The sequence below is a fragment of the Leuresthes tenuis genome, unplaced genomic scaffold (assembly GCF_036924035.1).
Source record: "Leuresthes tenuis unplaced genomic scaffold, fLeuTen1.0.hap1 SCAF_8, whole genome shotgun sequence".
NCBI classification, from domain to species: Eukaryota; Metazoa; Chordata; class Actinopteri; order Atheriniformes; family Atherinopsidae; genus Leuresthes; species Leuresthes tenuis.
The window spans coordinates 16,833,244-16,845,738 of NW_027325362.1; the positions used below are offsets into that span (position 1 = coordinate 16,833,244).

Below are 12,495 nucleotides of genomic sequence, written 5' to 3' on the forward strand. Positions count from 1 at the left end.
TTTTGCTCTCCACTTAAAATCTGTTTTATTGGCTTTCAGTCTAAGAGAGAATAGGAGTCTGAATATTTCCTCCCGTCTCTGTTTGCCCTCTTTTCCCTTCACTTGGGACGTGCTTGTTGGGTTGTGGTTGGTGCCTCAGTGGACGGACAGTGGCAGGAGTGGAGCTCTTGGAGCGATTGCTCGGTGACCTGTGCCAATGGCACTCAGCAGAGGACCAGGCAGTGCTCAGCAGCCGCCCATGGGGGATCTGAGTGTCGCGGTCACTGGGCAGAAAGCAGAGAGTGCCATAATCCTGACTGCACAGGTAAAATCCTGAGCCTCTTAATTCTATATCCGCTTTCATGTCTAAATTAGAAATCATAATTTGAAACAGGAAGAAACCAAAAAACAGCCCATCCTATACTCTTCTAATCATCCTTCTAATCATCAAGAAATGCCATAATCATTATTATTGTTTTGATTGAATATTCAGCCTGATTTCACTGAACTTGTATACTCTATACTCTCTTTCTTAGTGAAAAGACATATAAAAGGAGTCAAAGCTCTGTCATAAGAATCAAGAGTTATGCCTAAGACCATGCTCTATCTACTGGATTTTAAAAATCCGGTTAGATGTACTGTATGCCTTTCACATAATTCAGGGTTAGTTGCTCGAACCGTCTGTCAACATCATGAATGTATTAGAAGCTCAAATACGTCAGCTTAATGGTGTGATCAGGCTTTGAATTGTCTGATAATGTGAAGAGTCTGAGCACTCTCATAATCTCTTGATGCAATTTTTCACTACAGCTGAGTAAAACAGCAAGGTTTTCCTGCTGTAATTCACTAGTGTGTGAGTTTGTGTATATATTATATACATTTTATTTTTCTAATTTTGAAAGTCCAAATATTGTCAGTCGTCTCTATGCTCTTTTCTAATATACAATTTATAATTTAATGATGCCTGCCTATTTAGCAATTCTTACATGTTTTCCGGGGGAGGGGGGGGGGGGGTGTCAAACATTAGTCAGACAACACAGTCTAAGCCATCGTTTATCCCGTCAGCACAATGTCCATGATAGCTACGAGCTGTACCGTGACAAAGAGTTCATGGCAAAATCAGTGTATTTTTCTGCAATAGACCAATGAGTGTTTGAATAATTCAATATTCTAAAAAGAAATTATTTGAAGGAAAAAGTCCCAAAATAGATTAAAGTCAAAGAACTGCCAAATAACTGCAATAAAAGCTTGGGCAGGATTTCAATTCAATGTCATGTGTTTCGAAATTGGAAGAATTTCTCTTGGACTTCTGGCACAATGAGCTCTTTGAAGCACATGAGCATGCATCTGTTTGAGGAATCAGCTGCTCTGGTGTGAGCAGAGGCATCAGTATCTTCAGGGATTTGAGCAATGTCTTGCGGATAGTTTTAGCCAACAGGTCACCGTGGTTTCTGTTTTTCCATCTCCTCCGGAAGCAATCGTGACAGAGGTTCGTTGTAGGACATAAAATATTGCCACATGTGAGCAGGGGGGGATAGGTGGAGGTTACAGTGAGAGTGGAGTGTGTTGCTGCTCACAGTGTGTTGTACCCTTCTGTTCAGACAAGGGCATGTGATTTACTACATTGCTTAAGGGGAGAATTTTTTTTTGGTGTGTGTGTGTGTGTGTATGTAATGTATAGTTTAACTGTTCATTACAAGGGTATAAAACATGCCGCAGGGTTTGATACTCAAGCATAAATGTGCTTTAGAATTGGCCAAGACATGTGACTAATCACCATTCTTAGAGCAGCTTCCTAAAGTCTTGTTCATTTCTAGTATTGCCAACAAACCTCATTTAAATCCAGATCAAAATAATCAAAATTTTAGAGTCAATACATATTGAAAGTTTCAGTGGTACTTAGGACAGGATAACATTTTTGCATGAATTATTCTTATTAATATGATTTATTTTTATTTTTTATTTTTTTGTATGCCTTCGAGAGTTTCAGTTTCTTACTGTCAATTATTGTCTTTTAGCTAATGGCCAGTGGAATCCTTGGGGTCCGTGGAGCGGCTGCTCTAAGTCTTGTGATGGTGGATGGCAGAGACGAGCCCGGGTGTGCCAGGGGGCAGCGGTGACTGGGCAACAGTGTGATGGAACTGGAGAAGAAGTCCGAAAGTGCAGCGACCAACGCTGTCCAGGTGAGTCAGAGGATAATAACACTTAAGTTGTGGTGGCCACAGTGAAGCTGAGTGAAAGTGGGCAGGTAATTATCTCTGCAAAGTGAATGACGTGTCTTGGTATATAAGTTAATGCATAATCTTAAAAGGAGATGCAGATTGAATGGAGAATATGACTGTTTAAGGTCAAATGTCCTGTAGTTGTGTAATGTCTGATAAATGAGGGTTTTTCCCTGTTCACTTGCTTATATTAAAAAATCGTGACCGTGGGCATGAGGGTTTTAATGTATAAACCCCTTAAAAGACCATTGGCCTTCCAGGGGCCCTTCAGCGGTTTCCCACAGTTGTGTGAATCACTTTAAGCATTTTACAACACAGTGACCACATTGGGCAGCAGAAAATGCCTGACAAAAATTAAAAAACATATCACAAAATGGAGGAAACTCTCCCCGAAAGCCTCCTGGTAATCCACTTAATATTATCAGATTTTTTTTGCATTTTACATCGGTTGTCAATCCAATCGAAATCCAAATCCAATCCATTTCAGTGAAACTTTTAGTCCTACAGATTTGTCCTACAGCTTACTGTTGTATCTTCATGTAAAGAGTCCTGCCCAGTCTTCATGTCAAAATTGCTGATGTGTGGATTTAAAACAAAGCCAGAGTTGTTGGCTTTTGAATGACACCTCACATGAAACTATAGGAATATGTCTCGTTAACAGGCTTCAATAGCCAAAAAGATTTTTTGTGAGAGCCTCAACATTGAAAAATCTTTACAAAACATTCATGACCTTTGCTATTGTGCTATTGCTAACTGGGTAAGACATTAGACTGTGGTCTGATTGTGTTTTCTAAATAATGGTAACTACATATAACAATAACAATAATAATAACTACAGTATGACTATAAGAAATCTTTATTTTCCCATATCTTCAAACATCTGTAACCAAGTATCTGTTACATTGAGAATGATTCTGACAATTATTTGCTTTGTTTATGTCACAGCCAGGCATCTTAGGCACATTTTCAGAGGTTTGGAAAGGTTTAAGAACATATTGAAAATTGGAAGAATCATCAAAGCTTATTGTATGAGCTGCCAAATAATCTCTCTTTGAAGTCTTAAACAGAAAGTCACTTAATACATCTTTTGTGAAGTAAAGACACCGTTTTTCAAGAAAAACAACATCAAAACATTTTTTTTAGCCATGTAGCACCTGCACCTACACATACAAAAGCTGTAATTTAAGAAGAGGGTCTATTTTGTTTTCATGCTCATATGCCAAAGTCACATTAACTGACAGTATACAGCTTTGATCTCATATATTTCCATACCTCCTTGTATGAAGTAGAAAGAAATAGTTGCATCATAGTGGAAATAATAAATGGTCTTGTTGCATTTCTCTAGCAACACTTATAGCAACGCTCAACACTTTGCTTTCCAGCTCCATATGAGATTTGTCCAGAGGACTATGCAGTGTCAATGGTGTGGAGACGGACCCCTTCAGGAGAATTGGCCTTTAACCGATGCCCACCAAATGCAACAGGTAAGGACAAAAGCAATGTTGGTCTCTGGGCCCCTTTTATGTCATATCAGTTTAGTTTCCTATGAGAGACCCTATAACATGTCTTTCCTGAAATGTTTTTTTTTTTAATTACACTGATTTGCCAAGTATCACTGCACAGTAGGGGAATTGCCATGCAATTTAACTCTGCTGCCATGCTTTCACTGTTTGAAAACATGCATCCGACTAATGAATGTTGAACAAAGCTAGCTTCCTGCCACCATAGAGAACCGTCCCTCAACATAAAAGTGCCAGCATGATCTTTGCATGGAGTGTGAAATCAGCTAGACATCATGACTGTATATCCAGATGTGGTAACAGAATTGTGTCTCTTCATCTGCGGAAAGGGCAAATAACCACTCAGTCCATTTCCACACGCAACGATGTAATTTAAGGCTGCACCTGTCAGCATACAGCGAGTGCACTGAATGGGGGAAGTGGTTAAATGTGATGACGAAGACGTTGTAGAAGAAAGTCACTCTGAGGTCTGTTTTCAGACATGAAGCAGAGGCTTCAGTATGTGCACTGAGAGAAAAAGAGACACATTCTATAGAGGACAAGACTAATGCTCAGTCCTTATAGAGAAAAGGACGGAGAGGGACAGCCGTTCAATGATTAAAAAGGAAAACAACCTCTGATAAATCCACTGTGATACGGGTTACTCTCGTTCTTATTGAAGGTCAGTTTACTAAACAAGTAAGCAGGACAGTGACAGGCTGTTGGATGCTGCGGTTACTTGTTGGTTTGGTGCTGTGAGCTGTTGTGAAACAATCTGGTGTTCTTACTTGACATTTCTTCCACGACCATAAAACGGCTAACTGGCAAACTTGTAGCAAACCCACTGTTATTCACAGATGGCTTACCTGCGGCAAAGTTAAGCAGAGGAAGATTTAGTAGCATGACATTAGCTTTCTGGCTTGACATTAGTTTTATGGCCAATAACTGTTTGACACATTCCAGCTTGCATTAAGAGAGTGAGTGTGTCTTTGTGTTACCTTGTTGGAAAAATAAGACCTTTGCTGATTTAGAATCTAATTTGCATAAAAAACGTCTAAATGGGGAAAGGCCAGACAGAGAGGCACACTTTGCTCTTTATTATGAGCAGTATTATATTGTTTTAATTGTATTTCATACTATCACAGCATACTGTGAATAATTAGAGCTCTATTCCCTATGATTGCCAGTGTTGTTATGTTCTGAACACCGGTGCACAAGTAGTTTGCTTCAGAAGATTATATTAGTTAATTCACTCTGCTACATAAGAAACACATAATCCCTGAGCACTGTTGTGTTGAATGGGATGTGATGTATTTGTGTAAAATAACAGCAAACAAGTTTCATATTTAAGGACAGTGTTTTTCATTTTCAAGGTTGGAATGGACCACAAGAAAATGACCATGATACACAATAGTTCAGATTGGGTTGGGTTAGTTTGTTAAGCTATTAATCGCACATAATGAAACCATAAATGGAACAGTACTTATTACATTTTTAATTTGTAATAAGATCAAACTCAAACCTCAAATGAGAAACTGTAAAAATTCAGACAGTCTTTCGTCTAGATCAGTCTGATATGCAGTGGCTGCTGGTGCATTGGTTAAGCAAAGATGAAATATTGATCAGCAAAAGCAGCACAACAAAATGAGCAACACGAATGCAGTATGGGCAAAGCATCCAAATGTGTTATGGGGCTTCAGCACCTACTCAGCCATTGTCACTGTGATCATCAAGGTCATCCCAGGAGCAGTACAGGGCCATCAGCAGCGCCTTAGTGATCATGGATGACAACTGCCATCAGAGGCGAGAGGGGAGGAAGAGCTGTGAAGATGCTCACACGCAGCACATGTATGTGTTCACATTGTATTAGTCAAACGAAGGCTTACACATTTGGCTACCATAAAGGGCTTTTTCAGACTGGATCACTTCTATTTGTGAGATGAAGTGAAGCACAACAAGAATAATTTAAGCAACTTTCCTGAATTTAGAGCACAAGATTATTGTTTGTTACACCAAGCAATCTCATTTTTGTGCTACTTTACATATATTACTTAAATAAAGAAATAACCTTTTTCTTGGCATAACTGCTAAATAGAAGCAGTTGAATGTGCTATAACATGGTATCTTTTAATTACCATAACTCTCTTTTTGAGCTGTATCATTTTCCACGCAGCTTACCAAGTTACCAATTATTTTGCATAAGAGGTTTTGCTTCTTAAAGTTCATGTGGTGTTATTTATGTGCTATATAATGAGAACCCTAATTGTCATTATCAATTAAAGCTCAAGTCATCCAGCTGAAAGAGGGAGCAATTAAAGCACCAAAACCACAGGCTATTTAACAAACTCTTCAAAGGTTAATGCTAAAAAAATTATTCTGCTGTAGCTGGAAAGCAGATTAAGCACCATCCATTAGAATGACAGTGGGTTGAATGTTTTGTGCTTTCATGATTTTTCTGGCAGTTGTATTGACTTTTACTGGTGTAACATTCCAGCAAGGTCATGGTTTACGAGAATGTAGGATTTTTCTTGCTTTTCCACCACTGGAGGATGGTTTAGTCCACAATAATTCTTCCTCGGAGAGTGTTTTTGTAGGCGGGCCTTACCTCGACCTTTGCCGTTGTTAAATACTGATCTAGCTTTCCGTTTTGGGGAGGGCTGTTTGAATAAAAATTCTCCTTTAATAGGACCCAAGTTCAAAATGCTATAAAAGTAAACAGCGACAGGTCAATGCCTCGGTGGAGTGTGGCCTTGGACTTGATCAAGCACATCTCCACTGATCTATATTTCATTCTCAAGCTACTCTGCATACTTCACCAATGATGCAAGGACATATGACAGACTGGTGAGGAATCACAGTGATGGCCTCCTAAAGTTTCCATCTCTGACCCTTTCTGATCTCAACACAGATCAAAGGCAAAATAGATACAGTTCTAAATAACTGGACAAAAAAGATTTATATGAATATATATATATATATATACACACACACAGATAAATATATATGTATATATTCACATATGTATATATAAGCACTTATAAAGTGCTATATAGTACAAAGTACTATATGTTTAAAAAATTTTTTCGAGTGTTTTTAAGTCAAGTGTTAATAATAGGTATAATTCATGATCAAGACTTTTTTTCTGGGGGAATTTTGTGCAAACAGAAACAAACTCTGGTTAAGGCAATTCTTATTCAAATTACTTTGACTTTGGGTAATTTATACTATCTAGCACTGCTGAATACACATTAAAGTTGCACAATCTTACATTCGAGAATAATTGTAAAATGCACGAGTGTCGAATTCTAAACTTTGCTGTAATAAATCTATTTGGTTTTGCTGTTTATTGAATCCTTTGAATTTGTACACAGAGGTGAGTCACATCTCTCTTTTGAATAACTATCATGCTTACCCATTTCAAACAATTCTCGTGTAAGTCCTGGTCTTATTGCTTTGTATCTTCTCGTCAATTCCCACTTTAACGCACGTTGCCTTTCTCGGTTAACAGTGAGATTTGATAATGTCAGGAACAAAACACTCAATGAATACTTAATTTCCTCATGAAATACACTTCCTGATAACTTCCTTGAGCCATAGGACGTCAAAGTGTTCTTTTGATTGCAGGCTCTGTAACATCAACCAATCCAATAAGGGCAGTTTTGAGAGAGACAGATGCTCAGCACAGTGTAAAGCAGTTGGCCTCTGCTGCTGCCCTGTGGGCTGTCTCATGGTGCTGCATGGGCGCTCCCAGCATACAGGGATGTTTTGTGTGCACTCATGGCTTCAGTGCATATCTCCAAGTCGTAGCTGTAGAGAAAGTGGGCGTCGTAGGTGTGGCTTTGATCTCTTTCTGAGTGTGTTAGTTTGTGAAAGACTGAGGGGGGGAAAGGAGAGAACATGAGATAGCAAAGAGCTTCTGTGAAGCACGTTTGCCTGGGGAAATGTTTTGTACTGTGGGAGTTTTCCTCAGGAAGTCAAGCACCTGTGTTGGAGTGGCAGGGTGATGTGTGAATGCACTCCACCCGGTCTACAGCTGGAAAGGTGTGATGTTGGACCCTTATGTTGGCTGCACATGATGATGTGGGTAGATTTTCGATGGTTCTTCTATTTCAGGATCACTGTTTAAATGCCTGACACAGCTGAGCTGCGGTTTGAATAAACAAATGTAAGTTTTATCAGCACGGCGCGGTAATGCGCATATTAAAAGCCTTGAGACTGCCATGTGTCATTATCTTAAACCAGTTCTGTTTATTATGCTATTGCTTCATTTCCAGAATTCTTGTCTTCCTCTTTCTCTGAAAATGTGCTTCATGTTGAACACAAACTTTAATGGGAGACATCAGAGTTTGATGCTGAGTGACAGGCAAATGTCTCTCACAAAAACATTTATTTCTCTCTCTTTTTGTCTTACCCCTCTCCACTCCACCACTTCCATCTGCCTTTCTTTTGCCTATCGTTTGGCCTTAATCCCCCTCACCCCACCTCCCAAACTCTTTTTATCTTCTCTGTGCCTGCTCATCCCCTCCCTCATCCCTCCCTCACTGATTCTCCTCTCCAAATCTGTCTCTGTCGCTCTTCCCTCTCACAGGCACCACTAGTCGACGCTGCTCTTTGGATCACCGCGGTATGGCCTTCTGGGAGCAGCCCAGCTATGCTCGATGCATAACAAATGACTTCAGATACTTGCAGCAATCAGTAGGTGCAAAGTCAGCTTCCTTTCACAGTCTGTTTCCAATGTATCATAAATTACCTCCCCAGTGTCCCGTCCCCCCCCCCAATCTCATCACACTGTAGCCAAAGATTAACCACTTTCAATAGAGGAGCAAATTAAAATACAGATTTGGCTATTTCTTTCATTTTAATAAAGGAGTATCATCAAATCCTTAAACGGTTTGATTTATAGTTTCTGGCAAGTACTCATTTGTGTCTTTGTTCTTATGCTAGAGTCCCCAAAACAAGCTAATTAAATTAATTGTTTAATATGATCTGCTATTATAAATGACAAACCTTTTTTTTTTCTTTTTTTCGAAATGAGCTAAAAAGCAAGTAACAATAAAAAAAGGGTAAACATCTTCTCTTTGATAAAAAAAAAATAGTTAGTTCTTTGCAACCATGAGAACCTTGTGTGAACTCTGTCCGACTGTTTCTTCGCTTTTTCCACACAAAAAGCCGTTTTAATTGAAGTCTCAGCACATTAATATGTGCTGTCTGGAATAAGTTTTAGTTTTATTGCATTCGCCTTTACGTAGCTTGGAAACACGGTGGTGCTTCTGCTAGAATAGTGGCAACTATCACTGTTAAATATGAAATAACTTAGAAAGGCTGAGATAGCACATACATACAGTGCTGCACCTGTGAATGTGTATTTATGGACATAAACCCTGTGCAATGATGTGAAATGTCATTTCACTGTGCAATTCCTACCTAAATGTGTGTCTTCTGCTCCAGTAAACTCTTTTATGCATATTGGCTCATTTCAAAACATCCTGAAGGCAGAATACATTTCAGTCTGGCTTAGATATAAGCGTCAAATAAAGGTCTTTAGAGAGTAGAATCTTTCTTCCTGATTTTTTTACACTCCATTTACTCCAAATGTGTAGTGTAGCTGAGGATGTATCTTACAAACTGACAGACGACACAGATGCCCCAAGTTCTGTCTTCTCCTGTTCTTGGAGGTTCAGGGGCATCTTGCTAAAGGCCAGAGGATGCTGGCAGGGGATGGGATGTCCCAGGTCACAAAAAACCTGTTGGACCTCACTCAGAGGAGGAACTTTTATGCGGGCGACCTGCTGTCTTCAGTGGAGATCCTTCGCAATGTGACAGAGACCTTCAAGAGGGCGAGCTATGAGCCATCATCAGATGACGTGCAAGTAAGTGGACACTGGGTTCATTTTAACATGCAACAGGAGAAAGTATACATATCCAGTGGTATTGTTTTATCAACTGTATCATTTTAACAAAATAATCAATTGCATAACAGTAACTCTGATGTATATGAGAGGAAAAAAAAAGTTTTCTAACACAAATAACACAAAGGCTGACAAACCCACCCCATGGCTTTATCATATCAGGAAATCTTGATACATCCTAAGCTGTTTCATCTCATCATGTTGGGGTTAACTGCAGTCTGATCCTCTTTATATCAATAGGATGACGGAGATTAAAGCTAAAGCTCCACCTCCATCTCCAATAAGACAATTTATGCCTTCAAGGCTCAGCCTTTTACAAAGACACCCTTCTCAGGCCTCTTCATGGCCTTTGTGCTGAACAGCTGCACGTGTGTGTTCAGCTTCAGAATATTGCTCTTTCAGTGTTTTTATTTGTTTATGCCTTAATGTGTCTTTTGCTCATGCTCTTTTGTTTGTTTGTTTGTTTAGAGGGAGAGTTAAACAGGAAGGAGATAATTGTTACTCTTTTTGTAATGGGAACAGCAAAGCAAAATTTGAATATTGTAGTCTTGTGTGTGTGTGTGTGTGTGTGTGTGTTAATGATGTGTGTGTGTGTTAATAATATCCCTTTATTGTTCCATTGTGAGGTTCTTATTCTTGCTTTGTTGTGGTTTCAAGCCTTTTTGATGTCTCTCTTCCTCACATCTGTGAGAAATCGCAGTCTTTCCAGCAGCCCTTTTTCTGTATAAAAGTAGAAATAATCCCTGCTTTTAATAATTCAAAAGTTCACTTAGTAAGTCCCATATCCCATGGTGCAGTATCTGCTGACTAGTGAGATTTATCAATATTTTAAATTGGAAAATAAAACCATATTGTTGAAAGCATTTTGCAGGTTTTAATTAGAGGTAATATCAACATAGAAAAATACAATAAATGGAGTGAAGCAAAAAAGCTTTCTTACTTAAGTTATATCAACAACACATACTCAGAGACACATCACAACTTGAGCTTTAGCATTTTATTTTTTAATGAGATAGGGATAAGGCTTCTGCATCTGGTTAGGATGTAGGTGATTAAATCACAAAGACTCCAACTTATTTAATCATGCTCTTCCAAAGCGGAATGTTATTTGGACTAAAGGATGTTAGACATACTGTATTCTGGTTTTATGCACATTCATCAACAGTTTCCACTGGCTGAAAAGGGGTATGGTTCTACTAATATTCCGTGGAAATGAAACTCAAATGTGCTGGCCATGGATGGGAAACCTGGCCCCGTTGAGCCATTTTCCCTGCCATAGAAAATCTATGAGATGTGGAGAGCATCCTGTCTCTGGTTATTAGGAGAACTCTGTAGCCTGTGTGTGAGTGTGGGCAGGCAGGAGAGCATTCAGCCAGCCCAACCCCTCTGTGTGCATGTGCGCTAATGCAGTGTTAAAGTGGGCACATTACCACCAGAGGGAGCATAAGCATTCAAGTAGAAAACAAGATAGCCTGTGTCAAGAGAGACAGCCACTCCCTCAGGCACATTGTAGACCAGACGAAATAACAAGGCGACAGATCAGACAGGGGTCCTATTACTACTGTAGGCTTGCACCCCAAGCAGCCCCAGCTTTCCACTGCTGAAGAAGACAATCCACGCAGCTGCTCAAACATTCCCTTTCATCTTTTTTTTTTTTTTTTCTGATTGCAGCTTGTGCTTGTCTCTTGTAGCAAAAAGCAGTTGCCGCAAGTTGCAGGTGGTTTTAAGGTATATTTTTTATCAGAGCTGGGCCAGAAATTCCATCTTTTTTTGCTTACCATCATGGTTCCAGCTGCACATATCCCTGTGCTATTGACCCCTGTAGGAAGCATCATTATCCCTTTATAGAAATCCACATTTTTCTGCATTCGCAAATGTCAGTGTATTATCCATAACGGTTTCTTTTGAGCACTTGGCGCTAATGTCGTGATTTTAAAAAGCAGCTTGCTGCAGTGCCCGTAATACTTATGTGTGGGTGTGTTATGTATTTTCCCTTTCATCGTTTCCACAGAACTTTTTTCAAATCATCAGCAACCTCTTGGAGGAGGAAAATAAGGAGAAATGGGAGGATGCACAAAAGGTAAGCGTGTGGCAGTACGATAAATAATTCAGATTTCTGCCTGAATGTTGTTGCCACAAAATTCAACTGAAGACTTGTTTGCACTAACTCCATCTGAATAGCAGAAATAAAGGGAAGTCAGGTTGGTTTTAGTATAATATTACACTGACTCATATGATTGTGAGGTCATGTAGCAGGTGTGACATCTGGCCACACTCAGAAAACTAGTTCCTCAGACCTCCACTGGGTGGCAGCAACACTGCCATAGAAAATGTCCAGTGATTAACACTGCAGGACTCATTCCTCACATTGTTTTACTCATCCCAGTGTGTTTATACCAGTACTTCAGTCGAATTTCAACTTTTGCACAAATGGTTTGAACATTTCATGTGTGTGCCAAAGCAGCTGAGAATATAAGCAGCAGTACACTGCAATACTTCAGCAATGTGAGTTATAGAATGTGAGCTTGACTCAGTGTGTATCTATGAAGATTGGCGTATTGCTAAATCCTCTGTTGAACACATCTCTCAGTTTGAGAGGAGGCAAATCTTGTTTTCATAACTGCCACTGGTGTCTGAGACAACCTGAACCCTGAAATCACGTACATCCAGAGTCTGACAGAGATACCATCTGTGGTGACTGCAAGTCTGAGAAGGGACATCTGCACAGTTGTCACCTTCACTGGTAAATTGACTTAAATTGGTTGTCACCTGCACTGACACATGAGCGAGCTGTTTCCTTAAAATAAGTCGGATTGCTCCTTTTGTCTTTTTCTTTCATCTTTTATGTTTTTTGGCTCACCATCTCCCCACCTGACTTCCGCTAAG

General features: G+C 39.6%; 1 protein-coding gene across 5 annotated transcripts in view; it reads left to right on the forward strand.

Moving 5' to 3' along the window:
• Positions 1-12,495, forward strand: part of adgrb3 (adhesion G protein-coupled receptor B3) — a 104,307-nt gene that overhangs the window by 56,027 nt on the left and 35,785 nt on the right. For all 5 annotated transcript variants that reach the window (XM_072391147.1, XM_072391148.1, XM_072391145.1 and 2 more), the window contains 6 exons: positions 140-304; positions 1,998-2,162; positions 3,584-3,685; positions 8,289-8,395; positions 9,376-9,570; positions 11,621-11,689. In XM_072391147.1, the coding sequence (XP_072247248.1) occupies positions 140-304; positions 1,998-2,162; positions 3,584-3,685; positions 8,289-8,395; positions 9,376-9,570; positions 11,621-11,689 (803 nt within the window). The remainder of the gene's footprint in view (positions 1-139; positions 305-1,997; positions 2,163-3,583; positions 3,686-8,288; positions 8,396-9,375; positions 9,571-11,620; positions 11,690-12,495) is intronic.